At 46.0% G+C, this 14454-nt stretch overlaps 1 protein-coding gene across 2 annotated transcripts in view; it reads left to right on the top strand.

Moving 5' to 3' along the window:
- KIF15 (kinesin family member 15) overlaps positions 1–14454 on the top strand; it is a 2141222-nt gene that overhangs the window by 1265462 nt on the left and 861306 nt on the right. For both annotated transcript variants that reach the window (XM_069648268.1, XM_069648269.1), the window contains exon 23: positions 6158–6236. In XM_069648268.1, the coding sequence (XP_069504369.1) occupies positions 6158–6236 (79 nt within the window). The remainder of the gene's footprint in view (positions 1–6157; positions 6237–14454) is intronic.

Here is a 14454-nt window from a genome sequence, read left to right as displayed (position 1 = left end):
AGCTGATGAATCTCTACAAAAATTCCAAGCTTTAAAAATATTTGGGTCTAGCAGTCCAACAGTAGCAGCCTGTGGCCCCCAGGGGCAGGGGTTTTGGTCCCTTTACCGCATGCGCCCAAAAGGGCAGAGGTCAAGCCCCCTCAAACAAGCAGGTTCAGTAAGTCTTTTGTAAATCTATCTTGTAGAGAGCACTTTATTATCTTCTTTCATACTGTGGGTCATGAGTGACTGAGTGAGTTATGTGAAGCTGGTTATTGATGGAGGGGAAATTACTTTCATTGAAGCAGTGTGTATTGCAACATGCCACAATATCCGGTACACATGTTAGTCATTGAAATGTTGTCCCACTCAATAGCCTGGGGTATCTCAAAAGATTAACAATTTACTGCAGACTTCAATACTATATACTGCTGTATCAGAAATGTCATCTTCTCCAGCATGGGATCTTTCATAGATTCAGATGCTTGAATATTCCCCGTCGTCAGACTGGGAATCCTCGGTGATAAAAATAATTATTCATTTTTCTTTATTTTTTATATACACGCATTGCTCCATAGAAATGCATGTACATAGCCGATTATGGCTTATGAGACATTCTATTGTGTAGTCCCTCCACCTCACTTTGGTCATTTATGGCCCCAACCAATGAGGAGGCAGTGCTTAAGCTCTGCCCCCGGCAGCCGTCTTCAGATTTTTCACTGCAGTCTAACAGACATAGGGAATCCTCAAGCTCTCTGAGCTCTTCAATTCTTTTTCTACTTTTTGTGTGAACTATATTTTTCAAATATATTCTACTTTGTTCCCCTGCTAAGGGGCTTTGTTCTCAGATAATTTTTGGGACAAATAGCTTTTGCTTTTGACTCAAAATCGTCGTGTAAACCTTCTCTTCAGAATGACTGAATCTCAGGCTGTCAAGAAGCCTTCCCTGTTCAGGGACTGCACGAGGTGCAAGAAGAAGTTAGTTTACATGAAGGACCCTCATGAACATTGCATTTACTGCTTGTATCCGCATGACATTCAGAAATGTGATATTTGCAAGTTCTTTTCCAACAAGACCCTTCAGGACAGGCACCGAAGACTTCTTTTACATCTGGAAGCCAGGGATCAATCTTCGTACGAAAAGTCTGTCAGAACAGCTCCTGTCCACTCCAGCATTCCATCTGAGAGGCAAACTTTGAAGAGAAGGGCCTCTTCAGTTGAAAGGATTTCCTTTCCCATTGCCAAAAGTAAAAGGAAGCTGGAGATAATACCTCCACTACCTCCACTGGACTCCTTGAGCCAGAAGAAGTTCCATTTGGCAGCAAAATCTACCTCCAAGGGTAAGGAGGAGTTTGCAAAAAACCAGGGTAGGGGGGGGGCATTCGTCTACGGGGAAACAGTCCTGGAGCGATGGGAAGGATGAAGGCCACTCGTCGGCTAGACCTTCGACGAAACCCTCATCGACGACTAAACTTAAGACATCATCTACAGCAAAGAAACACACCATTCGTCCACGAGGCACTCGTCCATGAAACGCTTGTCCACGGGGGGAGCGACCATCCAAAACACATTCGTCGACGAAACTACTGTCGGCGGAACGCTCGTCGACGAAGGTACCGCCAACCACAACACTGTCTACGACACTGCTGGTTCCTGCATCTACAGAGGAATTGAAGCCTGAGAAGCCTCCCGCTCACGCCAGGGTGACACCTGTCATTGATGAGTTTCCTTGCGGCTGCATAAGCTGCTGAACCAATGGTAGCACAAGTTTCTCCTTTGGGAGACATGGCAGAGCTTCCCGACGTAATTCTCCAGGGGGAATTTTCAGATGCAGAAGTGGTGGAAGAACGACCTTGTCCTTCTCCTAAGCAACACAGTCCACCTTGGCAGCCTTCTACGGAAGAGGCCGAATATCCTCATGACCCGATACTGATGTCCATACACAGGATCATGGATGAGTTCTACAGGCGTCAAAGGGACAGAGCAGGCCGGCTGATTCGATAGAACCGGACACTCGTCAGAGAGAGACGTCTCCCATTCCAGGTACATCAAGAAGTTCATCTCACAGGAGTAGACCTCAAAAGAGCATGATCACCTGAGCAGGACTCAGTGCTTCCCCGACAAGGGTCCCATCACCAGCATCATCGCATAGACCTCGATCTCCGGATAGGGATCCAACTATGGTGCCGTCCTCCGTTTCAGTCTCGGATTGGCAGGAGGATCCTTTTAGAGAATTCTCTGATCCAGAAGAAGGCGATATTACACAGGAGCCTGATGCAGCCAGTGAGTGGGATGAATACATCGTCAAGAAACCCCGGAAGAAAGATTCCCCAGGAGAGGCTTCACCTCCGGATGATCTGATGTCTTTCCACACCATAATAGTCAAGGCTGCAGAATTGTTCAAGATTCAGGTTACATCAGAGGGAAAAGAAATAGGTGCTTTATGAGCACAGGGACAAACGCAGGAGGACAGTGACCACCATCCCTCTCCTCAACACTATCTGGGAGTCCGGATCCAAGATCTTGTTTACACCCTTATCTACTCTGGCTCTGGTGTCCAGACCAGAGACGAAATATAAAGCACCCGAGTCTGCACGGCTTCGTCTGAGAGGTCATAAAAAACTGGACTCGGTCCTCACAATTGCAGCTCGGAAGAAGCTTGCCAATCCCGCTTCGCTGCTGTCGGCGCCACCGGACAAGGACGGACATAAGCTAGAAGCCATGGGCAGGAACGCATCAGCTTCAGCGTCGCTTACCATCTGAGCAGGCAATGCGATGGCCATGCCTGCGAGATTTGACCGCGAGCTTTGGCTCCGTATGTCCAAATTGGCTAACCAGTTACCACCAGAAATCCAGGAAGGTTAAAGGAGCACGACTTCTTGGCCACTTTAGACTTGGAGGACGCATACTTCCATATACTGATCCATCCTGCTCACAGGCAGTTCCTCAGGTTCACCGTGGGAGAGCTTCCTTTTCAGTTTCGAGTGCTCCCGTTCGGGCTGAAATTCCACTGAGCGTTTTCACAAAATGCTTGGCACCAGTAGCTGCAAAACTCAGGACAGGAACGGAAGTCTTCCCATACTTGGACGACTGGTTGATAAAAGCATGTTCCGCCGCAAGTGCTCGCTCAGCAGTTTTAAGGACTATCAACCTCCTAAAAGAGTTAGGTTTCTCCATAAACAACGCAAAGTCCTGCCCGTTCCCTGCAAGGCAGTTCTCTTCCTGGGCGCCGAGTTCGATACCAGTATTCCCAGGGTGAGACCATCCGCAGAGAGTGTAGCAACGATTCTACGCTCAACCTTGTACTTCCTGGAAAGAGAGAACATCTGTACGCTCGTACAAATCCCTTCTGGGCATGATGTCCTCGTGCACATTTCTCATACCAAATTGCAGGCTTCGCATGAGACTGGTTCAGGAGGCCCTGGACCGTCAATGGAAACAAGCTCTCAGATGTTGGGAGGACGTTGTCCAGATTCCATCGACGTTACACAAGGCTCTTCGATGGTGGAATGTTCTGTGGAATCTTCTACAAGGGATGCCGTTACAAGCACTGAGATTGACCCTTCTGCTGAGGATGGACGTGTCATTATCAGGCTGGGGCGCTCACCTTACGGACTTCCAAACCAAGTGCCCTTGGTCGGCACAAGAGTCCCAACTCCACATCAGTGTGTTAGAGCTCAGGGCCATAAGGTAGGCGCTAAAAGCTTTCCTGCCTGTGGTAGCGGGACAGGTACTTACAGTCCAGACAGACAACACAACCTCCATGTACCTCACAAACAAGCAAGGAGGCACGAGGTCCGAGATCCTGTCACAAGAAGTCCAACAGCTATTCGCATGGGCCTTTACCACGGAGTGCAGATCAAGGTAGAGCATCTTCCAGGAGTGGAAATGATCTAGCGGACAAACTAAGCAGAGAATACACGTCGTCCCACGAGTGGGAGCTGGACGAAAATAAAACACAACAGATTTTTGCCTTATGGGGCCATCTGCAGATCGACCTTTTTGCCACCAAGGACAACAAGAAGTGCCGAAGGTTCGCCTCGAGGTACCCGGAGTATCAATACATGGGAGACGCTTTCTCAGTGGTTTGGACGGGATAGTTCCTCTATGCTTTTCCCCCCATTCCCCTCATTGCGAGGGTACCACGCAGACTGAAGGAACAGAATTGATCAATGATCCTAATTGCGCCGGATTGGGCGCGACAAGTCTGGTACTCGACTCTGAAGCATCTATCCAGAAGGCCCCCGATTCGCCTCAAGGCACATCAATATCTGTTGACGCAACAGAACCACAAGGTCCTCCACCACGACCCGAGGAGCCTATCTCTCAAGGCATGGTTTCTGAGCAGCGTAAACTGATGAATCTTAAGCTACCATCAGAATGTTGGGTTATCATGAGGGCCGCAAGAGCCCCGTCGACAAGAGTCACCTACACCAGGAAGTGGACTCGATTTTCCAAGTGGTGGGAGAGATCTGCCCTCGATCCTCTCACTGTTTCAGTTGACCAAGTTCTACCCTACTTATTGTTCCTAGCTAAAACAGGGCTTTCATTGTCCTCCAGCAAGGTCCATCTGTTAGCCATAGCAGCGTACACAACTCCAGAGATGCAATCCTTGCTCTCTTTGCCGGCGGTTAAAGTCTTTCTGAAAGGGCTGTTGCGTACTTATCCTCATAGGCCCACGCCAGTTCCGAACTGGAGCCTGAACACCATATTGACAGCCCTCATGGAACCTCCCTTCGAACCCATACACAGATGCGACGTGAAGTTCTTGTCTTGCAAAGCAGCCTTTTTGATAGCCATCACATCAGCCAGAAGGATCAGTGAGTTGCAAGCTTTGTCGTCTGAACCTCTGTTTACTTTGTTCCAGAAGGGCTGCGTCATCTTAAGACACATCCTAAGTTCCTTCCTAAAGTGCTGTCGGAAATGACACTCACTGAGCGCATTGTCTTGCCAACTTTTTTCCAGAATCACGCCTCAAAAGCAGAAAGAACATTACATTCTCTGGACGTTGCAAGAGTGTTGAAGTTTTACTTGCAGAGAACCAAGGAGTTCCGCTCCTCAAACCAACTGTTCATTGCTTTCTCTGACCGTACCAAGGGCCAGTAGATCTCTAAACAAGGTCTGGCACGCTGCGTTTCGTCCTGCATCACCCACTGCCATCAGATGAAAGGCTACCCTCTAACTAGACCGCCTTCAGCGCACTCCACCAGAGGGAGGGCGGCGTCAACAGCATTCCACGCAGGGGTTACCTTGAATGACATATGCAGAGCCGCCACGTGGAGCACTCTGCACACGTTCGGGAAACACTACTGCCTGGCTGAAGATACCAACAAAGAAACTTCAGTTGGACAGGCAGTGCTCCGCCATCTCTTTGCATAAGGTAGGACCAGCCTCTTTTTTTCCACCTTTCCCGGAGTATGTAACCATTGTGTGGATGCATGGTAAAGGTTTGGTCAGAAATATGTTTTCTGTATTTGCATATATGCATATGATGTTTTTAACTGCTTGGTATTCTATTCATGCATCTGAATCTATGAAAGATCCAATGCTGGAGAAGTCTTAGTTACTTACCTGTAACTGTATTTCTCCAGCATTGTTATCTTTCATAGATTCACATGCGCCCACCCGCCTCCCCTGAGAGGCTGCTCCTACGCTCAGCATCCATCATACCGTAGTTTCTACGGTTCAAAATCTGGAGATGGCTGCCGGGGACAGAGTTTAAGCCCTGCCTCCTCAGTGGTTGGGGCCATAAAGGACCAAAGTGAGGTGGAGGCACTACACAATAGAATGGCTTATAGGCCAAAATGGGCTATGTACATGCATTTCTATGGAGCAATGTGTGTATATTAAAAAATAATAATTAATAATAATTTTTTATCACCAAGGATTCCCAGTCCGACGACCGGGAATAATCAAGCAACTGGGTCTATGAAATACCAACGATGGAGAAATACAGTTACAGGTAAGTAACTAAGACTTACGTCTCTGTATGATTTTCACTATCCTTAATCCCTCCAGTTTTGTTATTTTTCTGTGACTATTATGTCCTCAAATCTCTGAAAATCGATAAAATGGACACTGGCAGATATGCATGCTACCTTTTTAAAATTAAGATGGTAATGTGTTATACAATGCGTGCAGTTTGCATTTAAAGCCACAAATATGCTTTCTTTTCTAGGGAACTACTAAAAGTATTGGAGGAAAATGTGAAGCTAAAAAAGCAGTCTTCTGAACTGATGATGAAATGCGATCAGCAGGTCAACGTTTTACTTTTATATTTAAGACCATCACTTGATATTATTTCACCTTTTCTGTGCGACATGAGGTATATTAAAGAATTTAATGTGTCCAAATTAAATGGCTAAAACACAGAATCTTTAGATGTTTAGTGCCCAGCAGAAACATCCACTTGATGTATGCTTTGTTTTAGCACAATATACTTTAAGATACCCACTTCACATAAGGCAAAACATGTTTAATATCAAAGTTTTGAGTGCTGATGTCTCTCTTGTCACGACCCACGTCACCATACATGCTAACATACCTCATTTTATTCAGGAGATGTTATCTCAGGCTTGGTTTGTGGTGTTTATTCCTGGATTCAAAACGATGGCAATACAATATTACAAGTCCCAAAAAGTAAAGAGAAACAAAACTGCATTAAGATTTCCTGAATGCAATGAGTAGGGTTTGCTGATATGTTACATTCAACAATGCAGGCACAGCCTCAGAATTCCAGTTATTCAGTTGGTTGGTCTTGTCCACATTTTTCAGAATTATGTAATTGCCCTTATATTGGAGTCGAAAATGTCCAAATTAAGCAACAGTACATTTTATAGTGCTGTGATTGTTTAGATCATTTCTCTCACAGGATGACTTCAAGTTAATCATTACCCAGCATTGAATCATCATTTTCATTACAGTTGTATATGCTTTCTTGAGTAGTCAGATACCCACGTGGGAATCCTCAGAAAATGTAAGACCCTGTTTACAGACTTTTTAAAAGTTACTGTTAAGCAGTGCTTTTCTCCTCTAATTATCCTGTTGCCTGAATCACACCACACCACACCTTTCAGACATCTCAGATTACATTACTATACTTTGCACTGGTTACCTGGACACCGTCTGTTCTCGGTCCCAGGTCCCCTCCCCCGCCAGTCGCACACCTGCACTGCCTTCCTGGCAACCCCTGCACTTGGGGTCTGTTTTCTGTATCCCTACAGTCCCACTACCAGCACTTGCCACTTGATGTCTGCACTTACCCTTGCACTTGCCACCCGCTGGCTGTACTTTACTAACATATTCTATTATCCCATGTACTGCACTGTCCCTCCCCCTTCCCATGCACTTGCACAATCTGAATGACACCTTGCCTAGTAGGATTTTTGTCTGTCTTCCCTCTGTTCCCCCTCCCTTGCCGCGTCGCGCCTTGAAACACTTGTGTATAGGCGCGTTATAAATGCCATATCATACCATACTTTGGTGTGAGGGAGTGCTGTTTAAGGTGCTCCAGGTACATTTGTTTCCAGTTGAGCCCTTTTATTCCTTTCATGACTAATACTATATATTACAAGTGCATAGTAAAATTCTAAAACCAGTTGCCAAAATATTTAGAGGGATATATGGGGTGCTTCGCTCTTGGCCATCCGCAAAAGGTGAAAGAAAAACTCTTCGGAGCTTGTGCAAAGTGTGGCCAATGCGTTAAAATAAACATCCCATCGAGAGTGAGTAGTCTCTTCGTACATTACAAACTGATAATCTGTGGCGTTTGTAATGGCTTTTGCTACAGGACACTGATGGCCACCAGGTTCCAACAAGAAGGCTGAATGTTCTTTCATTTATTTATTAGTGTTTGTCTTAATGAAAACTGTTCACCCACACACAAAAGAATACAAACTGTAATTTTGTAACCTACAATTTGCAATATGCATATAAAAAACAAAGCCCTTTAAAATACAATCTTTCATTAAAACACATTTAACACATCTACAACCCTGTGTCATAATCATAAAAGGAGAAAATTCAATAATTTACAAGAGAACCACTCATATAAACTTGGTTTGTCCCTAATCTAGTTAGTGGACCCCTTTTCTTACGCACACACCTTCGAGATAGCGGAACTCTGATTTTGTAAACCATTCTCAGACATGTTCATTATTCCTATCGGCACAGAATCTCTTACAACCCGCTGAGTCCAGCCCTCTAAATGTATCATCCAAAAATATGATCACGGCTATTGCGATTGTCACTCACACTGCAAATGAAGTCCAACAATCATCCAGAGTGATCATTATCATTTCTTTTTTTTTTTAAACCATTTTATTTATTGATCGGAGACTAACAATGCCTCACATATGCAACTTCAATAACAAACCAGCTGTATTACATCTGGTCACTACTTTTCCCATTTTTCAATATCCCCCAACTGGTCCCCGTCAGCCCCTCCCTCCTTATAATCCCAATACTACGGTGTCCATAGTCTTCAGAAGCTATTGATTTGTTTCAGGGTTGTGTGAGCCGAGTATCGTCCATTCCTGGCCTCTCAAGTGACATGCATGTTTTTAAGTATTTGTAGTTTATAGAAGTGGGCTTCCCTGTCTTTCACAAACTTATGGAATGGGTCCCAGGTCGTCAAGAACTTCCCAGCTCGAAGGGCCCATATCTTTTCCATAGTCATGACCCCCCCCCGATCTTTACCCACCACCAGACGGTTGTCGGACCCGTTTCGCATTTCCATCTCTGAGCCAGGGTCATTCTCACAGCTGACAGTAGATGCGTGATTAAAGTGGCCTTGGGACCAGACATTGCATAAGTGTCTTCGATAGCCGCTCCTAATAAAATCGTCTTGGGTGACATAGGGAAGCTCCACGCCCACGCTGTCCCTTATATGCCCCAGTACTACTTTCCAATATGTCACTGCTTTTGGACACGACCACCACATGTGGAATAGCTCTCCCCTCCCCCCGCTGTTCCTCCAACATGTAGAGGGGTAGTTTGTGTCAATTTTGTGTAAACGATTGGGGGACATGTACCACCTATAACATATCTTGTAGGCTTATTCTTTGATCGAGGTACATTTGGACGAGCTGTGCGCTCTTAACCATATCGAACTCCACTCTTCATCTGATATTGATTCCCCCATGTCTCGCTCCCAACTTTCCTTGTATGGGAGATTATCCTCTGGTTGTGCATTGCCCAATAGTTTATACAGCCTAGTCACCCCTCTCGCTGTCAACCCTTCCCACATGGTTAACTCCAGCCCGACAGGGGGACTAGTGCCTGCCCATTCCACCCCTGGGTGCGTGATCCAGTGCCTAATCTGTGTTTATCTATAGCTCGCTTGTTCCCCGATTCCAAATTTCTGTTGGCAGTCAGCAAAGAACAGGGGGGACCTGTCTTTGTACATATCCTTTAGGATCAATGATTCCGCTCCCGACCAACCCTCACAGAATTTCTGCTGAAGTTCCAGTGTGAAGTACGGGTTGTATTTGAAAGGGGTAAATGGTCCCAACCCACTGCAGATGTTTTTCCGCCCTAATTCTTTTTCCCAGCTGTGTAAAGATATCTTGGTTGCTTCCAGTAGAGCCCCCCTCCTTTTCTCGGCCCGCTGGTTTTAGTGCCTGATCGTGGTAGCTGATTGTTCTATCTGGCACCACCCTATTAAGTCTTCCTGTCCCGCCCATCTCAACATTGGCGCCAGGTGCACCGCCATTACATATCGCCCATCCTCTGGGAATCCCATTCTGCCCAGGAGTGGAGGGCGCATCAGAATACATTTTTGTACCCTGCGCCTCTTGTCGTGCCATATAAACTTAAATATTGCTTTTTGTAGCTCCCTGATCGCTGCTGGGGGAATGGCTACCGGCAGTGAGCCCACCACATAGAGTAACCGAGCAAGGATGGTCATCTTAACCGCAGTGATACAAGCAAACCTTGACAGTTCTTGGATATCCCATCTACGCATATCCTCTTGTAACTGTTTCCAGAGGGGTGTGATGTGTGTTCTGTACAGTTTGCCTAGCCTATTTGTTAGGTGTATTCCTAAATATTCAAGGGAGTCCCTTTCCCAGGTTAGGGGAAATGTCTTCTCCAAAATCTCTCTCCTCCATTCTTTCCGTTATATTCATTGCTTTGGACTTGAAGAAGTTAATGGAGAACCCACGTGACCTCTCGTTCTCATTTCTTAAAGAATCTGACCCAAAATAAATGTTCTTTTATCAATTCAACCAGAGCAAGATAAGTGTTGCAGTGCTTTTCTAAATTCCATATTATTACAGAACCTACAAGTTAATTCTGTTCCCAACCTCTACTTGGCCCCTTTGGCCCACCGGATCTTTACCTTTTCCTCTAACGTTCAGTGTTATGCAGATTACACTTGGCTTTCCTTCAGGTGCTTCTCAGCCTCCTCTCCTCGCTTACTCCTGACTGTCTATCCGCGATTCAGGATTGGCGCTTCTCCTACGATCTCTGCCTTAATGTCATTAAGACAGAGATCCTTCTCATTAGGACCCCTGCTTTCCCACTCACTCTGTCCGCCCCGCATGGGCCCATCTCCAACAAGGCAAAAAACCTTGGTGTCCTCTTCGACTCCACTCTCTCTCTCTTCACATCTCGGACATTGCCAAGAAGTCCCACTACCAGCTGCACCTCCTCAAAGGGTCTCTTCCCCTTTTCACTTTCCCCCACAAGCTCACTTTCTCCAGAGCCCTGGTTCTCTCTTGGCTGGACTACTGCAACAGCCTCTTTCACAATCTGCCTTCATCTACTCTCTGCCCTCTGCAACTAATCCAGAACAGGATTTCGAGAATTATCCTTTGCCTCAAGCCCAGGGACCGTATCTCTCCAGCCCTGAAGTCTGTCCACTGGATCCTGGCGGTCGCAAGCATCAAGATCAAGACCCTTTGCATTGTCCAAAAGGCTTTTTGGGGCCGGGGCCTGCACTACATCCAATGCTCTTTTCCAAAATAACTTCCTTCTCGTGCCCTTCGTTCCTCTACCTCCAACTCTCTAAAACGCTTCTCCAGGCAGAGAGTTGGGGATAGATCGCTCTCCTCTGCAGGAGCCTCCCTCAGGAATGGCCCCCCTGCCCCTCTTAAACTTGAGCCGGACCACCTGAAATTCCAGAAGCGGCTCAAAACTGTCCCCTTCTTCTCTGCTTTCTCTGTCTCTCCCTCCCCTGCTGACCTTACCTGTCTGCTGTACCGACTGGTTGCTTGGCTACCCTCAGAGTCTCACTGGGTACCAGGCTCTTTCTTGATGAGTCACCCTTGCACTGCCTCTCGGCCTACCACGCACTTAGGGGCTGTAACTGTAACCCTACTGTCCCTTGTTCTCCTTGCACAACCCGAGCCGCACTGCCCTGGCTGCACATACTCAGAGCATTGCTGTCCTGTTTTCCCTCCCCTCTCCCTTGCACTCCCTTTCTGCCCCCTTAGCCCTTGCACTTCTTGTTCTTACACTTGCACGATCTGAATGACACAAGGCCTAGTAAGATAATTTGTCGTGTTCTCCCTCCCTTGTCTTGTTGCGCCTATAAACACTTGTTTCCAGGCACGGCACTTTATAAATGACTTATATCAGATCTTCCAATGCCTCCTTGCAATACAAATTTCCTTTGTAGGGTACAGAGTCATAAGGAACTGTACAAATTGTGATATTTCGAAACTACAAGGAAACTTCAAGTATTTGGGCAATGTATTGTAAGGTTGGAATTCTGCTGGGAGATTTTGGTAAAGCTTGAATTGCGGTCTCTGTTCTAGTGTTTCGCCCAGTCTTTTCTCCATAGTTTGGTTTTTACATCTATCGGATTAACATTTCCTCAGTTGTATCCAAGTCAGATATTATGGCACAATGCGTTGTTCAACCATACACAGGGAACCTGTTCCTTTATAACATTAACCTCTTGTAACACACAGAGGTGACCACAAAGTGCACCAAACACGTTTTAGGTCGAGGCTTAATAAAACCTATTTCTAAAATGGTCACTGTCCCTCCAGGAAGAACTAAACTATCCTTGTGAGTCCAAGCTACCGTAAGGAATCCTGTTGTGCTGCCTATCTGACAGGGATAGCAGAAGTGTCCCTCCACTAAGCTCAAAGCTAGTTTTCTAAACCACCTTACAGACAAATGTAGGTTTCTTGAATTTTCTTAAAGCACCAATGGTATAGGGCTTATCAGGATTCTTTTATTCCACCGGTTAGGAAGAATTCTCATTATATGGCTAATTTCCCTTACCTATTGAGTCCCCCAGCAGCTTTGCTGGATTTCTGGAGTTTATTTTTTCACTTGGTAAGAGTGTACCTCTTTTTCCCACTCTGACCTGTATTTTGCCATGTGTATTTCATCTGTTATTGTGATTGTGGACTCTGGAGTATGCCACTTCAGCAGCCCCTTCTTTTGTGTGTTACACAGCACCTTCAGTGCAGTGACACAGGGTTGTCTTTTAGACTTCCCACCGACTCCATTTCTGCGGCTGACTACAGTCCCCCAGAAAAGAGTAAAGTTGCCATTTACTTTACTTAGTCAAATAAACCACAGATCCAGTACACCCCATCTTACATGGAGTGCTGGAAAAGGTTAATCCTTAGCCCTTATTATCTGTACCTCCTAGAGCATTGTTCCGGTCTTTTAACATTTAGACTTGGCTGGTGGCAGTGGTACCTACCCTAACTTTTGTACCGCGATTATACTATATAAATGTGGTACTGTTTTAGGCTATTATATTAGCCTCGAACATAAACCCGCTTGACCAAATACTTTCTTTTGGCTCCGGTCGGGCTTATTCGCCATTTCTTTTTGCTAAAGTCCTTCTTGTGTTTTACTTTGCATGGCAAAACAGGTTTGCCTTCTTTGTTCACTGTCTTTTGGCGGGCTTCTGCCAAGAAGCCCTCCTCTAGGCGCCTGGGTGTCGAGGTGGGCTGAATGTGAGGGAGGGGTGTAGTCACCCCCTGCACAGGGTATCCTAGGAAACCCAAGTCGCACTTTGCCATGATTGGCTGAGGTGGTTGTCCGGGCTGGACAACCCCTCTGCTGCGTGACTGACAGCCAGGCTGTGTGAATGGGGGATTTTCGCATAAAAGGCAGGTCTCTTGGGCTAGAAGTCAGAGTCGCCACTGGAACTACAAGAAACCGAAGAGAAGCGGAGAAGAAGTCGACTGCTGCAACTATCCCGTCCCGGTGAAGCCCTGCTGCAGTCCTGAGCTATCTACCCTTCGACGACAGAGAAGATTCAGTCCAGAGTCTTCTTCCCTTGAGCTTGGTGGGGATAACCAGCTCATCTTCTACAGCCAGAGGATCCTCTTCGTGGTCGAAATCGCTGCACACTGCTGTAGTGGTCCGGATAGCCATCTGCAGAGCCTCTCCTGTTTTTAAGGAGCGCACCTTTTATTCACCATCGCTGCTGCCGGCTTCAGCCCTGTGTGGTTCAGACCCCTCCAGACGTCCTCCTTTGGATCGAATCTCCAGGAACCGTGGGTCTGCAGGAAACTACTAGGAACAACTGCCTTGGCACAAGCCTCTTCATTGAATAAGGTACTGTGTTCTGCTCGAGGAATTAGGGTGAATACCTTTTCTTCGCCTCAAGGCTTGCCCTTGTCTTCCCTCCTTCTTATAACTTTTGCTTCCTCTATTGACAATATCTAAGTACTCCTGGCTACGTTGAATCGTGAACTATCCGACTGTGTGATCCTTGACAACAAGAACCCGGTTCCACTTGACACTGGCTCTGGCCTATTGACTCTTGAATTTCTGTCAACGAGTGTTCTCTGATTCTGTCTGCCTTGACAAAAGTATTGCCTATGACTTTTGCCCCCAACCCTCTCTGGTTAACTCGGGTGCTAAGTGTGTTTTTGCCCCAGTAACATTTCTTGCCGCGGATACACGTATCTTTAGTAAGACAGAACTGTCATTACTGTCAAAAAGTGATCGCAAATGTATTCCCGGTAAAGTCTTTTGTTTCACAACACCGGTCCGTTAAAACATAGGGTACTTACCTTGAAGTTATACCGTACAAAGTGAATTGGTTGGTTGTAGTGTATTTTACGTGTGGTTTTGAATTAATAGAAGTGTTGTGTTTATAACAAGCGGTTTAAAAATAAATGTACTTATATTTTTCACCTGAAACCTCGAGACAGTGTTTGCTTGACTCACAGTAATTGTGGTCCCTTTGTGTAATCTCTGCTACTGCTCATATACTCTTGAGGTAAGCCTGGTTGCTCTGCTACTGCTACCACTTTAACATAGTAGTACATGCTTGTACCAAATGTAAAACTTGTATTACCACCTGTAGTCTTAATTGTGTGTAGTGGTCCCTAAGGGCACTGCACAGTGTTCTGCCTAACACCACCCACCCGTAAATATGCATCCATGACATATATACTTACATTAATTATTTTTCTGGCCTACAGCCACCTGCAACCAATCCTGTAATTATGCAGTGTGCAAAGCAATGATAAAAAGTATAAAATAAATGAAGAA

This window comes from Ambystoma mexicanum, chromosome 2q (genome assembly GCF_040938575.1).
Source record: "Ambystoma mexicanum isolate Mex_15411 chromosome 2q, UKY_AmexF1_1, whole genome shotgun sequence".
Lineage (NCBI taxonomy): Eukaryota > Metazoa > Chordata > Amphibia > Caudata > Ambystomatidae > Ambystoma > Ambystoma mexicanum.
This window is presented reverse-complemented; position numbering and strand designations above follow the sequence as displayed.